Source organism: Phocoena phocoena, chromosome 7, assembly GCF_963924675.1.
Source record: "Phocoena phocoena chromosome 7, mPhoPho1.1, whole genome shotgun sequence".
NCBI lineage: Eukaryota > Metazoa > Chordata > Mammalia > Artiodactyla > Phocoenidae > Phocoena > Phocoena phocoena.
In genome coordinates, this window is record NC_089225.1 from 107,738,327 (window position 1) to 107,758,351 (window position 20,025).

At 43.0% G+C, this 20,025-nt stretch overlaps 1 protein-coding gene across 2 annotated transcripts in view; it reads left to right on the plus strand.

The window, feature by feature from the left end:
• The window catches only part of DIS3L2 (DIS3 like 3'-5' exoribonuclease 2), a 323,449-nt gene that overhangs the window by 209,281 nt on the left and 94,143 nt on the right, over positions 1-20,025 (plus strand). For both annotated transcript variants that reach the window (XM_065880451.1, XM_065880452.1), the window contains exon 11: positions 14,753-14,860. In XM_065880451.1, coding sequence (XP_065736523.1) covers positions 14,753-14,860 — 108 coding nt within the window. The remainder of the gene's footprint in view (positions 1-14,752; positions 14,861-20,025) is intronic.

Sequence of the window (20,025 nt, forward strand, 5' to 3'; positions counted from 1 at the left end):
GGCAAATAAACATATGCAAAGATGCTCCACATCATATGTCATTAGAGGAATGTAAACTAAAATAGTCATGATGCTACTACACTCCTATTAGACTGGCCAAAGTCCAGAACACTGACAACACCAAATGCTGGTAAAGATGTGGAGCAACAGGAACGCATTCATTGCTTATGACAATGCAAAATGGTGCAGCCAGTTTGGAAGAGAGTTTGGCAGTTTCTTATAAAACTAAACATAGTTTTACCATATGGTCTAGTAATTGCACTCTTTGTTTTTACGCAAAGGAGTTCAAAATGTATGTCCATGCAAAAATCTGCACATGGGTGTTTATAGCAGCTTTATTTATTTTATTTTATTTTTTGCGGTACACGGGCCTCTCACTGTTGTGGCCTCTCCCGTTGCGGAGCACAGGCTCCGGACGCGCAGGCTCAGCGGCCATGGCTCACGGGCCCAGCCGCTCCGCGGCATGTGGGATCTTCCCAGACCGGGGCACGAACCCGTGTCCCCTGCATCGGCAGGAGGACTCTAAACTACTGCGCCACAAGGGAAGCCCAGCTTTATTCTTATTTTCTAAAATTTGGAAGCAACCTCCAAAATGTCCATCAGTAGGTGAATGGATAAACTGTGGTACATCCAAACAATGGAATATTATTTGGCACTAAAAAGAAACCAACTATCAAGCCATGAAAAGACATGGTTCCTCCATAGGAACCTTAAATATAAATTACTAAGTGAAAGAAGCCAATCTTCAAAGGCTACATACTGTAAGATCCCAACTATATGACTTTCTAGAAAAGTGAAGATTATGAAGGCAGTGAAAAGATCAGCAACCGCCAGGGACTAGCAGAGAGGGAGGGATGGGTAAGTAGAGCGCAGAGGATTTTTAGGAAGTGAAACTACTCTGTATGGTACTATAATGGTAGGTACTTCTCATTATACATTTGTCCAAATTCATAGAATGTAAAACACCAAGAATGACCCCTAATGTAAACTATGGACTTCGGGTGATAATGATATGTCAGTGCAGATTCATTAGCTATAACAAATGGACCACTCTGGTAGGAATGTTGATAATGGGACTGTGCATGGGGTGGGGGGCGGGGAGGTTATGGGAAATCTCTGTAACTTCTGCTCAATTTTGCTGTAAACCTAAAACTGCTCTAAAAAAAATAAAGTCTTTTTTTTTTTTTTTTTTTTTAATTTTAAAGGCAGGGGGAGAATGGGACTCTTCTAGGCCTTGACTGCAGCCATGTCCTTTAGGGGCTGGAGATCCTGTGGCCTGTGGCCCAAGTTTGGCTCCACCATCTCGGTCAGCCAGTGGTTGGCAGTGATGTCTTCAACCCCATGGTGGAGGTTGTCCTGTCTGGAAGCCTCTACTCCCTCTCCAGAGAGTGCTGGCTCTGACGTGCATTGTCCCAAACGGGAGCCAGAGCTATCATCTGTTCAATCCAGTGGAGGCCCTCCCCAGGGAAACCTAGCACCTCCTCTCCCCTGCCCCATAACAGTACTTTCTGGATCACTGCAGCCTAGAACATGTAATCAAAACCCTAGAGCTCCACCTGCTCCACGAGAATTGGACATCTGCTTTCTTCAGGGGTTCAGCTTTGCCTGCCGTTTATACTGGGTGCTCAGAACCACCGTGTAGGTGTTTTCGGCCATTCCAGAAATGAGAATACAGGAGGAGAGGGAGATGGAGTTGATTATTAAGCTGTGAAATTCTGGGTCAAAAGCTGCATGATCTTCCAAACCCAGTTATAATTAACAGGGTGTTACCAGTGATAGGTGACCTGTGTGCACAGTGATGCCTAAAAGATCCAGAACTTTCAGTCATCTCTCAATAAGAATGGAAAGCTTTATCCTCATACCCCAATGACTTAGCTTGTTTCAGAGCAACTATGCCCCTGTCTGGCCTCTGTGACCTGTTCAAACCTAAATGCTGCGTTCAGAACTTCTGTTTGACCCCCATCCCTCACAATGTCTACGGCACCTGTGCCCAAGCTGTGGGCGGATATAGGTGGCTTAAGGGAATGCAGCACAAACGTGTTACCCACACATACCACTGAACATCAGCACATGCGGCTTCCTCCCTAACCTCCCCTCCCATGGCCATGAAGCTGGAGCCATCACCATTCCATTGTTATCCATATGGACAGTGCTGGCCTTTAGTTTGTGTTTATATTTTTGCAGGGCCTGTTCAACATTTTTCAAGTTCATATCCACCTAACCTTCACTCACAACCAGACAAGACCTGTTGACCTGGGACTAGAAGAATTATTGTTACTGTTACACCCCTTTCTACTGACGGCATTCCTTGTCCACAGTTGTCTCCACTCATTTGTTTAATATCCTCATTCATAGTAACTGTAGCCTCAACTTCTGAGCTTCTGTAGCGTGGCGTAGCCGCGAGTACCTAAGGAACCATGAGTTACTTAGGAGGATCTTGCATTTCTGATAGGCCAAGAATGGGAATAAGGAATATGTCAGTCAAGCCTGGGTCTCATAAGACATTCATATGGAAGATGCTGTTTGACTCTCCTCTTCAGTACACACAAACCATCTGTTAGTATCAATACTCTGGGTCTTTGGAAGTGCCAACGGTCATTGAATCCCTGGCCTGCCAACTTCACCCCCCTCAGTGGCTTCCTGCCAACTATGTCTGCTCCTCCACATTGTATCCACCTTACCGACACTTGATGGACAGCCTGAGGCAGGGAGCCCAAGTATCTTCTAGCTTATGATACCTGGGAATGTCACAGCTAATTGGCATTTACTCTACTAGGAAAGGTGTGAGAAAGAGAACCCAGCTCCCACCTCAGAAGTCTGCATAACCCACAGGATAGCTAAAATAAAGACATTTAGGGACTTCCCTGGTGGTCCAGTGGTTAAGACTCCATGCTGCTAATGCAGGGGGCCTGGGTTCAATCCCTGGTCAGAGAAGTAGATCCCACATGCCATGACTAAAAACAAAACAAAACAAAAAGATCCTGCATGCTGCAACTAAAAGATCCTGCATGCTGCCGCTGAAGATCCCACATGCCGCAACTAAAAAAAAAAGATCCCACGTGCGGCAACGAAGTTCCCGCGTGCCGCAACTAAGACCCAGCACAGCCAAACAAACAAATAAATATTTTTTTAAAATAAAGACAGATAACACCAAGTATCCACGAGGATGTGGAGTAGTGGGAACTCTCACTGCTGCGGGGAAGGCAAATTGGTACAACCACTTTGGAAAACTGTTTGATAGTGTTATGGGCTGAATGTTTGTGTCCCCCTCAAATTCATATCTTGAAATCCTAACCCATAGTGTGATGATCTTAGGAGGCAGGGCCTCTGGGAGGTGATTAGGTCAAGGGTGGAGCCCTCGTGAATGGGATTAGTGCCCATATAAAAGAGACCCCAGAGAGCGCTCTCATCACCATGTGAGGATACTGCAGGAAGGCGCCATCTGTGAACCAGGAAACGGGCCCTCTCTAGACACTGAATCTGCCATCACCTTGATCTTGGGTTTCCAAACCCCAGAACAGTGAGAAATAAGTGTGTGTTGTTTAAACCACCCAGTCTATGATAGTTTTATTTTAGCAGTCTGAACATAGTAAGACAGGCAGTGTCTTTTAAAGTTGAATGTATGTACACACTTTGTGGCCCAGCATTTCTGCTTCTGGGTCTGTACCTAACAGAAATGCATGCATGTGTTACAAAAAGAATGTGTAAGAATGTTCATTGCAACACTATGCAAAGTAGCCAAAAAACTAGAAGCTATTCAATACCGTCAGCTATAGGATGAACAAATAATTTGTGGTATGTTCACTCAGTGGGATGCAATACAACAATGAGAATGAAGCAATGACAGCTCCACACACACACATAATGGTGAAGGAAGCCAGACACAAGAGTAAACACTGTGTGAGTCCATTTATATAAAGTTCCAAAACAAGCAAGGCTAGAAGTCAGGATAGGGACTACCACTGGGGGAAAAGGGCCCATCTAGTAGGGGAACTTCTAATGATTCTTGATCTGGGCACTGATGACACCAGTGTTCAGTTTGTGAGAATGCATCAAGCTTTTCCTTTATGACTTGTGTGTGTGTGTGTGTGTGTGTGTGTGTGTGTGTAATACTTAAATAAAAATATGTTTTTATTTTGAAGCTTTTTGGGGAGTGACTTTTCCTCCACTCTGGCTCCTTTCAGTATATATAACCAGCCTCATCAGGCAAGGGAGCCACATCAAAATCCAGGTACCTCACTCATCGCTTGGCCCTCCAGAGAGCACAGCTCTGATATTTGTACACTGACTACACTTCACATAACCTCAGGTTGGAGACATCCCATCCACACCTCCTGCCCCGAAATGCAGTTGGCTAAATCCAGCCTTTGGCCCAGGGCCTCTTAGGGAAGGTGATAAGACTTCAAAATCCCTTTTATCTACAAAAGCTATAACGTTATAATGGAAAGAGCAATAGAAGTAGCAATCAGACCACATAAAGTGAGTAAATGTGAAGCGTTCTCACCACACGGATTCAAATATTTAAGAAGTTTTGGCACAATTCGGGGTTTCTCTTCAGAGCAGGTGGCTTTCACTTATGTAGCTCCGCACTCTCCTTTTAGAGCCAGGAATTACGTTTCAGATTCAGAAATGAGAAAAATAAAATTGGGTTAAATAAGTAAGCCTGTTTCCTTTGCTCTTCTCTTTCCTTTGGTTTCGTGATTGTCATAGTCCTAGAATTTCTCTTTGGGAATGCAGAGTTGGGACTCTTAAGCTCTGGAAATGGGGAGCTGAGTGGAGGAAGGGCCCCTATGCTCCCGAGCGGCTCCAGGCTCCTGCTGCCCGGCACTGCCCCCAGCTTGGCACGAGTGAATGGCGCCAGCCCACAGCCTTGGGCAGCAGCAGCTGTGCATTCTGATTCCTTTGAACCACTACTCTGACCTTTCTTACTACTCATTTGTGTTTCTTAAAGGACAGTGTCCAGGAACTTTTCTGCTGTTTGCACTTTACTTTGCCTGTAAAAGTCTTCTTGAAAGCTGGCTGAGCTGCTTTCCCCTCCTCCGGGTTCTCTCTTGTTTGGCGGAATCATTTCTCCCATCTTCATCAGATGAGGGAGGGAGTGTGTGTGTCGGGGGATGGGGGTGGGGATGCCGGTTGATTTCCCATCTGCAGGGAATGTGGGACCAGTTTCTTTTCATTCAATGTCACTGACCTATAAGTGTCTGATGTCAGAATTACAATCTAAGCTTGACTTGGGAAATTATCCCATAGATTAGTACAGTATACAGTGAAACAGATCTTGGGTCGAAATACCATCTTACTGTCCAAATACCATCATACTGTCTTTTATTTATTTTTTTTTTAACATCTTTATTGGCGTATAATTGCTTTACAATCATCATACTGTCTTTTAAATGAAATTCTTTTTGTTGGGGTTTTACTCAAACTAATACGTATTTGGTTACTCTTATTAACAATAGGGTGTACTCAGGAGAAAAGATAAATTTATATATTGTCCATTTAAATCCTGTGGAAAAACACTCTTTCTTTTTGACAAAGGGTAGATAGCTATCAGGCCTGTCCTCAGAAGGACACGACATCTAGCCAGTTAATATTTCCAAGCTATCTTCTCTGAGAGGAAAATACAATGTAATTGTTAAATTTAAGGTAATTTTTAAAAAATAAGTGAATAAGTTTTAAAAGTAAGAGAAAACGTAAACAGCTGAAACCTAAACCTAAATTTTCTGCCTATTGGCCCAAGCACTCGTGTTATTTTAGGTGTGAAACAGCTCAAACGAAAGTTTGCCCATAAATCTCTACGATATTTTATTGGTACTGCTTTATAATAGAGATCAAAGATTGGGATTGGAAGCCCGTCTTAATGTGGAGTCCAAAGAGTTTTAAGATGTTCCTTTATGACCCCAGCATGTTGTCAGAGTGTTGATGTTTTGTTAATGTCAAACTGTGTAGCAAAGAGTTGATCAAATTTGGAATTCATGGAAGGGTTGATATGAAAAAGAAAACTCTTTAAACAGAGATGTTGGCTGGCAAATGGATTATCTCCTTCCTTTAAGTTGTTTCAGCATGTGAGTGGGGAGCTAGCTGAGTGTACCTTATTGTTAAAACCTCAAAGTCCTCAGAGACCAGGAGCAAAACTCCCCAAGGTCTCCAGCTCTGGCAGCCAGTGGGCACCGAGGGTGTGAGGGAGGTTTGGGAGCCAGCAAAGACCTGGGCAGAAAGGGGCAGGAGGGGCCCCTGCAGCCCCTCCTGGCACTAGAGAACCCCCAGTGGGTTGTTGACGTCTGGCCGCCTTGAGCTGTTACAGCCCCCATGTCGTTGCTATTCCCTCCTGTTCCTTTTCGCCTAGATAATTGATCTCTCCCCCTCTGTGGCCCTTTCCGCTGGTCACAGGGCTGTCCTGGCTAACCTGTTGCTGAACTTGGCCAGCTCGCCTGCTGTGGCTTTAGCAGATGTTTCTGCTCTCTGAGGCTAACATAAGATTTTATTCCTGTTGGTACCCCCACCCAGCTGCCTTGGGCAATTTACCTAAATGATCAGTTTCTCTCAGTTCTCCTAAGTCCGAATCCAGAATGCTTAGAAAGGCAGTGTCCTATCATCAGTGTCCTTTTTTTCCATGACAGCTTTTAAGCTCTGTCCTCACCCAACTTTGATTCTGGCCCTGAGACACACATAGAAGACTTAGCCCCTTTCCTTTTCTGCCACTAAAGTGCCACCAGTCTTCACCCAGTTAGCATTTATTGAGTACCAGCTGTGTGCCAGGTGCCTGGTCTACAAAGATGAGACAGGTGCTGACCTTGCCCTGGAGAAGTCAGGGGAGGCGGGCATGTAACAATTACTACACACTGGCCTACTTGTAGTTACAGAAGTGCTCCGAGGTGAGGACGTATCACAGAGGAGAGAGAAGTTGTACCTGCCTGGGTTGGTGGTGGAAGAGGATCTTCTGCAAGAGTCAGGAAGCCTTCACAAAGCAATTGATTTTTGAGCAGTGTTTCAAATTTTGAGTAGAAAATTTCTAGGTAGACAAAAGTAGGTGGAGAGGGCATTCCAGGCAGAGGCTAGAAAAAGCATGGAACGTCCAAGGAACAGTATGTAGTATGGAATTGCTGGGGTCTGAGCTGCAGGGGGAGACAAGAGATGAAGTTGCAAAGAGAGGCCTGGGGCAGCAGGCTAAGGAGCTTGGTTTTCATCTTGAGGTCAAGTAGAGAAGTGACATCACATTCTTTGACTAAGATAGAAAATCACCTTAGCAACTGTGTGGTTGAAGAATAGTGAGGCCAGAGGTAGGAAAATTGTTATCAGTATCAGGGCCCTTTCCCTCAGTCATGGCCCCTTGAGGCTGTGAGTGACCACCCCAAAACAGATACGGACCTTTGCTCACAGAATCTTAGGAGAGTAGACCAATATGGTGGTGTCCAGCTGGAGACCCCAGGAGAACTAGAGTAATAGATGTCTTCAGCCTGGGGCCAGAATGGACATCCTGAACAAGGAGCGTTCACATTTGCCCCCAGATTGCATCCCCTCCCGATCATATCACGTGACAAAGAACTGGGCTAGGCACCTGGGAGCCCTTAGCTTCCCACTGGCATCTCTGTTGTCTCCTTGGAGATGGGGTCTGCAGGCCCTCTGCCGACTTCCTCTTGAGACCCCTTGGCCTTACTGAAGACGTTTGGGCCTTTCCTCATTAACAGGACATGCAAAAAATCAAATTACTGAATTCAGCTCATCAAATATTGGGGAAGATAAAGGCAACGTGTCCTAATATAAATGGGATTGCAGATTGTCATCGGGTGGAGTTTAGTAAGAAGATGCGAAAGTCTGCAGAATAATAAGGAAATCTTAACCAGAATAATTTCAACTCTAGAACTGTGCTGCTGGTTTAGGAGACTTAGGATGTATCGCAAGAGAGACGAAGATGTCCACACTTGAAAAGTGGAAGAGGGAGAGGAAAAGACTCATTTGAGAGATTTAGAATGCAGAACCTACAGGACTGGGGAGCTGATGGGGTGCAGCAGGGAGGGGAGTCATCCTCCTCCACACGGTCCGGTGATTTTCTCCATCACGGCTCAGCCATGACTTGCAAAAGCAGGAAAGGCAGATTGTAAGAGCGATGGTGGAGTATGCAGAGCTGGAAAGTGAGGGAGTTTGAGAACTTGGAAGGAACTCTCCACGTGGTCCACACTGAGTAGTGAAGCTGAGTGCGGGCCAGAAAAGCCATGACTGGGGAGAGCTATCGGGGGCTTGGGGTGCGCGTAAGCATTCGCACGACACCGGTGATGGCCAGCAGTTTCTCAACTGCCGGAGAGACCCTGCTGCTCTTTCCCAGTTACACATTGTGTTCTGCACTTAGGACCCTGCCTCGGAGTCTCTCCAGGTACCGTGGCAGATCTCACATAGCCGATGAAGGTGCGGGGCCACTATGCTGTTGTCTAGGTGGGTCTCCCTGAAATAACAGAGCTCGTATTTGAGGAAGCAGCTGATGGAGAGTGGCTGTCTGTCCCTCCAGTCCCCCTCCCACGGGGATCCCTGCCGTGCTGTGGACTGGACTTGACACAAGTGCCATGTGTCATGGGGCACAGTCCCAGTGACACTGGCGGAAATCAGGCCCAATTCATGAGAGGCCCTGACATGCCAAACCACAAATGTAATTGTAACATCTTCACTCCTTTTCTTTTGAGAAATAACAGTCTATTTACAAAACTATGTGGATATAAAGATAAAGACTGTTTTTTCGGAATTCCGTCTGAATCCTGCCCCAAGATCTAGTGAAAGATTATTAAAAGGAATGCCCTTTAAAAGTTAGGCATAATTATACTACCCCAAAAGTTTTAACGTTTAGCTTTTTCATGAGCACTTGGGTTCTTTGGCATCTGACCATTGCAGTGTGAATATTAAAATGTTTCCTTCTGTGTAAGACACAGGGTATCAAGCAATGTTTAGCAACAGCTGAGTGTACCAGTGGTTTTAGGAGAGAATAGCCAAAAACGTTTATCTTGTACTTAAAATACTAGCTGCCTGTGAAATTCTTATGTAAAGATGTTTAAATAGGAGTCTACCATGTATCAATATTTCATAGAATATTTTATGTGATGGAATAAACAGTAAACATAGAAAAAATAGGTGATTTGTATTCTGGGTGAAAGTCAGCCATTCATTTGTAAACCAGAAGTGCCTGCTGTGTGTCAAGTGGTGGATAGAGAGAAACAGTCCTCATTCCTGAAGATACCATGGTCTAGTGGAGAAGAGAGGCACATAAAGAAGCAGTTAGGGTGAGTGTAAGAGCTGTAGAAGCTCTTACATGAGAGAGCAGGGAGGATGCAGTGAGTGACTGTTTAGGACTGCCTCAAGTCCTTTTTGAGAGAGCAGGGGCCCTGGGGAGGAAGTATACAAAACGCAGGGAGTGCTCCAGCCAGGGGAATCCGGGTAAGTGTTTCAGAGATGCTGATGAGCTGAATCTTAAACGATGTACAAAGCTGGCAAAACATCCAGAAAGGTGCTCCAGGAAGAGAGAACAACATGTGCGTGAACTGGAGCAGCAAGCAGGCCTGGGTGGCTCTGGTTACTGCATGGGAGGGGGCCCCAAGGCAAAGGCTGAAGGAAAGTCTGAGCCAGGGGACCAAAGGACCTGGCAGACCATGGCGTGGCCAGTGAGCTGACTTTTATTGAGCATCTTCAATATTGTTTTACTAATAAGAGAACCAAGACTCAGAGAATTATACTAGGTTCCCCAAGTTGCACAGGAAATGGTGAGCCCAGGATTAGACCCCCCAAGCCTGCCTGGCTTCAAAGCCTTTGCTGTTTTTCCTGAGATGTGCTGCTCATGAGTCTGGGTCTCACCCTTTTGGTTCATGGTCTTTAGACTTTTCTTTTTTCTTTTTCTTTTTTAGTGGTAAAGGCCTTTTCTGCAAATAAAATCTTAACCCCAAACTCCAATATGTAAAAATAGATCAGGTTGTATTTCATTAACATAAAGGTCTTCCATATTTAAATGTATAACAGTTATGAGATCAGGTAATGAGAACAGGGACTTTCTTTTTAATAAGCTCTTTTATTTTAAAATAAATTTTAATTTACAGAAAACTTGCAAAGATAGTACAGAGAGGTCCCATATACCACACACCCAGCTCTCCCCCTTGCTAGCATCTTGCATTACCATGGTACATTTGTCATAACTAAGAAGTTGACATTGGAACATTGCTATTAACCAAATCCATACTTTATTTGGATTTCACCAGTTTTTCCACCAATTATCTTTCTGTTCCAGGGTTGAGTCCAGGGTACCACGTTGCATTTAGTTGCAACGACTTTCTTTGCACAAACACTAAAACATGAAGTCAGGAAATACGTTACATTCTCAGATGTTCAGCTTTATGATTGAAAATAAGATACTGCCTTGAACCCTTAGAAGAAATACTATCTGTAAAAAAAAGGTACTAACCCCTGGACTACGGGCATGCAAGGCAAGAGCAACCTGCTACCGAAATGCCGTTGGTATAATTATGCAATGCAGCCCAGAGAAGAATCCAACAATGCACACCCCACAAACTCAGTTTATTCTGTCTTATTCAGCTTGGGCTGTCATACAATATACCATAGACTGGGCAGTTTAAATAACAGACATTGTTTTTTTTCACAGTTCTGGAGGCTAGAAGTCCCAGATGAAGGTGCCGGCCAATTCAGTTCCTAGTCAGGACTCTCTTCCTGGCATGTAGAGGGCTGTGTCCTCACGTGACCTTTTTCCTGTGTGTGTGCAGGGCAGGAAGGGGGGAGTTATCTCTCTATTTATCAGATCAGGGCCACACCCTTATGACCTCATTTAACCTTAATTACCACCAAAAGACCCCACCTCCAAATACAGTCACACTGAGGGTTAGGGCTTCAATGTAGGAATTCGGGGGGTTGGGGAGGGACAGAGTTCAGTCCATAGCCTAGTCCAAAGGCTGAAATAATGTGAAATCTTTACAGTTCAATCATGGTATTAACATTTTCTCGGGCTTCCCTGGTGGCACAGTGGTTGAGAGTCCGCCTGCCGATGCAGGGGACACGTGTTCGTGCCCCAGTGCAGGAAGATCCCACATGCCACGGAGTGGCTGGGCCCGTGAGCCATGGCCGCTGAGCCTGTGCGTCCAGAGCCTGTGCTCTGCAACGGGAGAGGCCACAACAGTGAGAGGCCCGCGTACCGCAAAAAAAAAAAAAAAAATTTTCTCCATTTCGTACAGTATGTTTATGCAGGTAAATATGTATTACTTTGTAAGACACTTGATACATGCAAGAGAATGTTAAATATTTAGATCCCATTTGAATACTCATTAAATAAGTTAACAGAGAATATAGTGTCACCTGAACAAACGATGCAAAAGCAATGGCAAGAAAAATTTTTCAAAAGTAGTTGCCTTATAAAAGCTGTTACCAGAAGTCTTCAGGTAGTCATTAGGTTTTACATACAAAAGATACAGCATCCTTCAGAATAATGCCAAGTAATGCCATATAATTATTAGCTGTTTGTTACTGGTGTGGACTGTGAGTTCTAGAATTTACTTTTCCATACCAAAGGTTATTTACTGTGCTGAAACAGAATACAAGTCCAGATGCCTCACACGGAGTAGGACATCACTGGGGTTTGTTTTGTTTTTGCTGATAAAGAAACTTAACTAGCTAACTTTACCTCAGCTAGTGCATAGTTGCTGCTCTGTTACTTCAAAATTACTTAGCAGAGTGTTAGAAAGTGTTGCTTGACACTGCAGATCCAGGAGGTCCACAGTAAGTGCGTTGGATAAATGTCTGTTAATGCTGCCGTTTTTAGTTTGGGAGGTGGGAGTGAATGATGATGCCATTAATCAAGAAAAACATGGAAGAAGGAATAGATTTAAAGGTAGGAGGGAGGGAGCCTGAAGTAGCTTCAGGACATCCAGGTAGATTTACTCATTTTGTCTTTGGAATTTTAGAGTAAACAAATAACATTCCAGGATAGCTATAAGTCATGATTTGAAAATAAGTTGAAGAGGATTCCCTTTTTTTTTTTTAATTTAAGAGAGTATACCATTGAATCAGTTTATAATGGAATAGAAAATCAATAAAAGGAAGAAATAATTTGGGCTTAAAAAACTGCAAAATGAGTGACTAGTTGACCACAGTGTTCGTCTAGGGAATCTGGATTTGTGAATCTTTCAGTGATTATTTTTTCTTCCAGTTTTATTGAGATATTGATATAATTGAAATATCGAACTAAGTAAGTTCAAGGTGTACAGCATAATGATTTGACTTACATATATCATGAAATGATTATCACAGTACGTTTAGTGAGCATCCATCATCTCATACAGGTACAGCATTAAAGAAATAGAAAAAATATTTCCTTCCTGTGACGAGAACTCTTAGGATTTACTCTCTTAACAGCTTTCATAGATAACGCAGTGTTCATTGTATTTATCACGTTGCACATTACATCCCTAGTATTTATTTATCTTATAACTGGAAATTTGTACCTTTTCACTACCTTCGGCAATTCCCCTCCCCCCCCAATCAGTGATGTTTTATCGGAGTATTCTGTTAACATTGCAACATGCGATTTGGTCAATTGTGGTATTTTCAATTACTGAAGGATTGATTCAGCAATTTCAGTCTGACGAAACCATGTCACAAGTTTACACTCAGCCCTTGGGTTCTTTTATTTTCCCCAGCTTTATTGAGGAATCATTGGCAAATATAATTGTGTAATTTTAGAGTGTATGATGTGATGATTTGATATACATGTACATTGTGAAATGATTGCCATGATCAAGATAATTAACACGTCCATCACCTCACATAGTTAACTCTTTATTGTGTCTGTGGTTAGAATGCTTGAGGTTTACCTCAGCAAATTTCAAGTATACAATACCCTGTTATTAACTACAGTCCCATGCTGTACCTTAGATCCTCAGACATTATTCATCTTATAAATGAAAGTATGTAAAAGTATTTGACCTCCACCTTCCCATTTCTCCCTCTCCCCAGCCCCTGGCAACTACCGTTCTACTCTCTGTTTCTATGAAATCGGCTTTCTTTTTAATAAAAGATTGCACACATAAGTGATACATACAGCATTTGTGTTTCTCTGTCAGGCTTGTTTCACTTAGCATAATGCCCTCCAGGTTCATCCATGTTGTCACAAATGGCAGGATTTCCTTCTTTTTATGGCTGAATAATATTTCAGTGTGTGTGTGTATCACATTTTCTTTATCCATTCGACTGTCAACAGACACTTAGGCTGTTTCCATGTCTTGGCTCTTGCGAATAATACTGCAGTGAACACGGGAGCGCAGATATCTCCTCAAAGTACCAATCCCATTTCATTTGGATATGCACCAGTACTGTTTTCCATAATGGCTGTACCAATTTACATTCCCCCCAATAATGTACAAGGGTTCCCTTTTCTGCACATCCTCACTAATGTTTATCTCTTATCTTTTTGATAATAGCCATCCTAACAGATGAGAGGTGATATAGAAATTAAGAAAGCAGTCACACTCACAAAAGCATCAAAACAATAAAATACTTGGGAATTTAACCAAGGAGGTAAAATACCTATACATTGAAAACTTTAAGACATTGATGAGAAAATTGATGAAGACACAAATAAGTAGGAAGATACCCTGTGTTATTGGGTTGGAAGAATTAATATCATTTAATCGCCCATACTACCCAAAGTGATCTATAGATTCAGTGTAATCCCTATAAAAATTCCAATAGCATTTTTCACAAAAATAGAAAAAACTCTCCTAAAATTCATATGGAATTCACAAAAGACCCTCAATAGCCAAAGCAATCTTGAGAAAGAAGAACAAAACTGGAGGCATCAACACTTCCGATTTCAAACTCGATTACAAAGCTGTAATAATCAACACAGTATAGTATTAGCATAAAAACAGACACATAGACTAATGGAACAGAATAGACAGCCCAGAAGTAAACCCATGTATGTATGGCCAACTAATCTTTGACAAGGTGCCAAGATGGGGAAAGAATTGTCTCTTCAATAAATGGTGTTGGGGCTTCCCTGGTGGCGCAGTGGTTGAGAGTCCATCCGCCTGCCGACGCAAGGGACACGGGTTCGTGCCCCGGTCCGGGAAGATCCCACATGCCGCGGAGCGGCTGGGCCCATGAGCCATGGCCGCTGAGCCTGCACGTCCGGAGCCTGTGCTCCGCAACGGCAGAGGCCACAGCAGTGAGAGGCCCGTGTACTGCAAAATAAATAAATAAATAAATAGTGTTGAGAAAACTGGATAGCCACGTGCAAAAGGATGAAACTGGACCCCTTACTTACAACATGCACAGAAATTTACTCAAAATGAGTTAAAGACTTAAATGTAAGACATTGGGTTCTTAAGTGTGCAGTTACCTGGGATAGTTATATCCATAAGTACAAGTCATTCTTGAGTCTAGAGCTTTAGATTTAGTGCATAGTTGTTTTTATAGTTTTTTTTTGTTTTAGTGTTTAGTTATTTTTCATTTGCTCTCATGTATTTTTCCCTCCATTACCAGTTCTTCTCACCTTTCGCATTCACATTCCCATGTGACCCTAAAGGCTTAGGGAAGGTTATCAGATAGTGTGGGCTTTCTGCTGTATCTTCAGGGAAAAGAGTTTCCTCCATGTTCAGCTCACTCTGGAAGCTCAAGCTCTTCACCAAAACTCTGCCCCCTGGGCTGCTTCTGAGCCTGTGGTTGGCTCCTGCAGATTGGAAAAAGCTGCTCATGGCCTGTTCTCTGTTTGCAGGTTGTCCCCATGCTTCCCAGGCTGCTGTGTGAGGAACTGTGCAGCCTCAACCCCATGACCGACAAGCTCACCTTCTCCGTGATCTGGACGCTAACTCCGAAGGGCAAGGTAACAACTTACATGCGTGTCCGTTCCATTCAGTGAGTCCCCGTTCGGCAACACTGTGCTTCTGGTGCTGGGCTGGAGCCCCATGGTGGTAGGATGAGGGCAGTGTAGGGGCAGTGCCAGAGAGGAGAACACAGGGGAAGAGCTCTCAGTCCATTTAGAAGGCTGAGCCGCAGCAGTTTCCGGTGTATCATGTGAAGGAGGAAGGAGTGTAAAGCAGAGTCACGTGGGGGAGGCCTCGTGCAGGAGAGGGTGTACATGAAGGTTCGTGTGGCTGTGTCGGCTGTGTGGATGGGCCTGGGCTGTGGTTAGGAGAGCAGGCCGTTGTGTGAAGGAGGACATTTGGGGAAAGGGTGGTGAGTTGGAATAAGTGAGGTGGACTCAAACCACGGGGACCCACAAATGCCAGTTGCAAATAAATTGTAGGTGTTAGGTTTCCTCTGAAGGGTCATGAGAAAGGTGACATTTTAGAAAGATTAGTGCTGCGTCCCTGTGCTGGTTGAAGATGAATGAAATTTGCACAAGGTAGTGCTGTAATCAAGGCACAAGGTGGTGAAACCGTGGACTGATAAGAGAGAGGAGAATAATGTCAGCGGCCATTCCCTACATACAGGGAATAAATGAGACAGATAAATGAAAGATGACTCCAGAAAAAACTAGTCCCCTCCTGCAAAACAGAAGCAACTCTAAACTTCTGAAAATAGGGTAATGATTGGGTAAGCCATGGTAGCGACTCAGTGGAATGTTGTACAATTACTAAAGTTGTTACAAAGACTGTGTAAGAACATGGGAAAAGTTTATGCTGTAATATTAAGTGGAAGTTAAAAAAAAAGATATTTAATTATGAAGAGGTTCCAAATAAAGATGGAGGATCAAATACCCACATTTACTTTCATTCCCTCCCAAAACCTCACTAAAACAACAGTGAAGAGATTTTTTTTTAAAAGACATAAACCCACAAGGACAAAGAGAATGGGAGAGGAGACAACAGCAACAAAAATTTGGAAGCTGAGAAGCAGATGGATGAGTGGTAACTGACTTAGCAGTCCTGAGAAAGCCGAGTCCTGAGCCAACGCCCGAGAAAGCCAAGAAACAACCCAGTTTACACAGCAGAATCCTAAAGAAGTTCAGAAATGGACAGCAGCAGGTAACTCTGTAAAGTGGGGGAAGAGGTGGGGGAAGAAGAGACTAACTGTATTGGTTGAAAATTTATTTAAAAGATTGCCCCTTCCATAACGTAGTAGAAGACCAGCAATTTATCCTTGGGACAGGATAAAGGAAAGGCCATCTGAACTAGGGGACGCCAAACACAGTTGTGGTAGTGGCCCCTTTGGAGAGGTTGAGTGAATGCTGCTGGCACGTTGAATACTGGCCGAACATTAAGAGTCCCAGCTTTCTTTTCCCAGCCAACCTCACAATTCTAGTAGCCAAGCCTATACCCTTGAGTCCAAAGATAGGAAAATCTTTCTCCTGAGGAATCTGAGCGGTAAAGAAGATTTAAAGCTAATAACCTCAAGGATTTCCCAACCAACAGCTCAGCTGTATTTCCCTACAATAAAGCTTGCAGACAATGAGCTCCACCCACTCAAGCAGAGATTTTTAGGATTTCACTAAAAATCAGTCTTTTAACATTTCACTCTCCTATATAAAGAGACAACCAAGAGGAAAGCCTCGAGCGTGAAATAGCAAAACCAAACAGGAAAGCAACTAGAACAAAACAAGGAGAAGAAACTATTTTTTTATATCCTCAAAGAATTTCTTTTTTAAAGAAAGTATCTGTATTACAAGATCTAGGCACTTTCAAAAAGAAACATTCGGAAGGGGGGAAAAGGAGCTCTTTTTTAATTAAATTAAATTAACAGCATGAAATTTAAAACATGATAGAAGAAATAAAGAAGACTCAAGGTTCAGATTGGAAGATAAAGTTGAAGAATTGTCCCAGAATATGATAGAAAAGACAAGAAAAGTAGAGGACCAGTCCGAGACATCCATCTGTTCAATGAACATTCCAGAAATAGGGAACAGAGAAAAAGAGGGAGAAGGAATGATGAACAGAATTATTCAGAGAAATGCCCCATTACTGCAGGATGTGACTTTCCAGACAGAAAGAGCCCGCTGCCCAGCACAGTGATGGAGACGCACCATCTCCAAGCCACATTGTCATAAAATTTCAGAACACCGAGGACAAAGAAAAGATCCTATGGGCTTCTAAGAAGGAAAAAAAGAGTCACATACAGGAGATCCAAATTCAAAATAACTTAAGACTTTTCTGTTATAACCCTAGAGACTAGATGACAGTGAAGCAAAGCTCTCTAATTTCTGAAAGACTGTGACTTCCATGCTAAAATGCTGTACCCAGCTAAGCCATCAATAAAATGTGAGAGCAGGAAAGGACGTTTTCAGACACGCAAGGTCTGAAAAAAAAGGTACATCTCATATACCCTTTCTCAGGAAGCTACCAGAAGATGTACTTCACCAAAAAGAGTAAATCAGGAAGGAGGAAGACGTGGGATTCAGGAAACAAATCAACTAGTATAGTAAAGAAGTGAAAGAATCACCTAGATTGAAGTCACCAAACTTTTCCTGTAAAGGACCAGTTAGTAAATATTTTTGGTTTTATACGCCATTTGGTCTATTACAGCTACTCAGCTCCGCCATTGTAGCACGAAAGAAGACAATACATAAATAATGAGAATGCTGCATCCCACTAAAACTTTACTTAAAAACAAGTGGCAGGCTGGATTTGGCCCACAGACCATAATTTGTTGACACGTGACCTAGACGATGGTGAAGAAAGTTCCCAGGGTATCAGCTCTACGCAGATGCAGAAGACGGGGTTTCAGATTGGAGCAGGTCAGAAGGTGACCATCTCTGCAAGCCAGGAAGAGAGCACTCACCAGATATTGAGTTGGCTGGCATCTTGATCTTGGACTTCTCGGCCTCCAGAACTGTGAGAAATAAATTGTTTAAGCCGCCCAGTCTGCGGTATTTTGTTATGGCAGCCCTAGCAGACTAATACAATATCAACTGAACTTTTTTACTGGATTACATTAAAATCTATTGGTCTGTTTCACACTTTGAATGGACCTTTTACCCATGCATGATTTTTTATCATGTATTTAGAAATTTAAGTCATTCAGAAAATATTGGCTTATTAGTCTGATTTTCTTAATGTGGACACATTTCATTATATGATATTAAAAAATCATATTTATTAATATCACTACAGACCCTAGACAAGTCTTTTAAGTATTAGAAAACGTGTATCATGTGTCAGATACAAGGTTTTCAAAATTCTGATTTTTGTAAAAGCTTGAATTTTATCATTGGCAATAAATAATGTTAGTTGTTTTTCTTGAAGCGCCAGATAACCGTCGTGTGTCACTTGTTCCTCCCAGTAACAATGATGTTCCATACAAAAGGCGGTCAGTTCAGCTCACAACTCAAAGTTAAGTGCTTTTCCTCAAGACAACCACTGTACTTTGACATGCTGCACAAGTGAAAAAGACAAGTACTCAAGGGTTGAGCCATAATAAAAGTATTAACTTTTACCGCTTCATCAAGAACATTCTTAAGTGAACTAGGTTTTCGCCTCTTTCCTGCGAGTGTGAGCTGGTGACGAGACCCTGACCACTGCCACCACTTGTTGCCATTGCCTGATTCATGCCAAGGCATTAACAGTTTTCCCCACCAGTGCTTCTGTACCATCCGTATAAATGTCAACACATGGAAAAGGGCAAATAATGCCTACTAGTATTATTACGAAAATAGTTTTGACCTCACGGATCCCTGAATGGATCCCCACGAGTCCACAGACCATACTTCGAGAACCACTGCTTCAGACAATTGATGGAAAACTTGAGGTGGATTAATGTACAGAGTATCCAGAAAAACCAACCAATTTAAAACAAGACAGTTGTTAGTTTCAGTGAAAATAAAAAGTTATGAGGAAAGAAAAGTAATGCTTAGTATTTACATAGTTGTAATAGTTAAATCTCATAGTTATGATGTAACTTTATTGGGAGGATTGAGGGCCTGGAATGGTTATCTGGGTTTGGTTGGGGGAAGGGAGTGTATGTGGAAAGAAAAGTAAATTCTCTTCTTCTATAGTGAAAAGTTTGTGAATAATGCCTAAAACTGAAAAATCAAGTAGTAATCAAGCAGATTATATACAAGTATGAAAAGTAAATAACAGGGCTTCCCTGGTGGTGCAGTGGTTAAGAATCCACCTGCCAATGCAGGGGACATGGGTTCGAGCCCTGGTCCGGGAAGACCCCACATACCACGGAGCAGCTAAGCCTCTGCGCCACAACTACTGAGCCTGCACTCTAGAGCCCGCGAGCCACAGCTACTGAGCCCGCGTGCCACAGCTGCCGAAGGCCGCGAGCCTAGAGCCCATGCTTCACAGCAAGAGAAGCCACCGCGGTGAGAAGCGCACCGCAGCGAGGAGTAGCCCCCACTTGCCACAACTAGAGAAAGCCCATGCACCGCAATGAAGACCCAACGCAGCCAAAACTAAAAACATAAATTAAATAAATAAAAATTTTTAAAAAAGAAAGTAAATAACAAAATCATCTGCTGAGAGGTGAAAGTGGCTACCCTTGGGGAGGGGCAGAGGAGAGAGAGGGACAGAGGGCTGCTGTTCTTCATAATGAGCCTTTAAAACTACTTCACTGTTTGAACTATCGATACTTCAGTTTTTAAATTTTTAGTTTGAAAAATTTCAAACATACATGAAAGTAAAGAAAATAACACAGTAAATCCACCATCCCTATCTCCTAGATTTAACTACTGTCAACATTTATTCTTTGCTAAAGTATTTTAAAGCAAACCACAGACATCATGTCATTTCACTCTTACATATTTTGATATGTGGCTCTAAAAATTTTGGACGTTTTCTTACATAACCACAATGCCATCAGACACCTAACAATAGTAATGCCCTGGTGTCACGTAAAACCCAGTCCATAATTAAATTTCCCAGATTGTCTCCAATCGATTTGTCCAAAGTGGAATCAAAACAAGTTACCAACATTACATTTGGTTTTTGTGACTCCTAAATATCTGATAGTAAGTTCCTTTTTAAGAGTCAAGAAGCAGGGCTTCCCTGGTGGCGCAGTGGTTGAGAGTCCGCCTGCCGATGCAGGGGACACGGGTTCGTGCCCCGG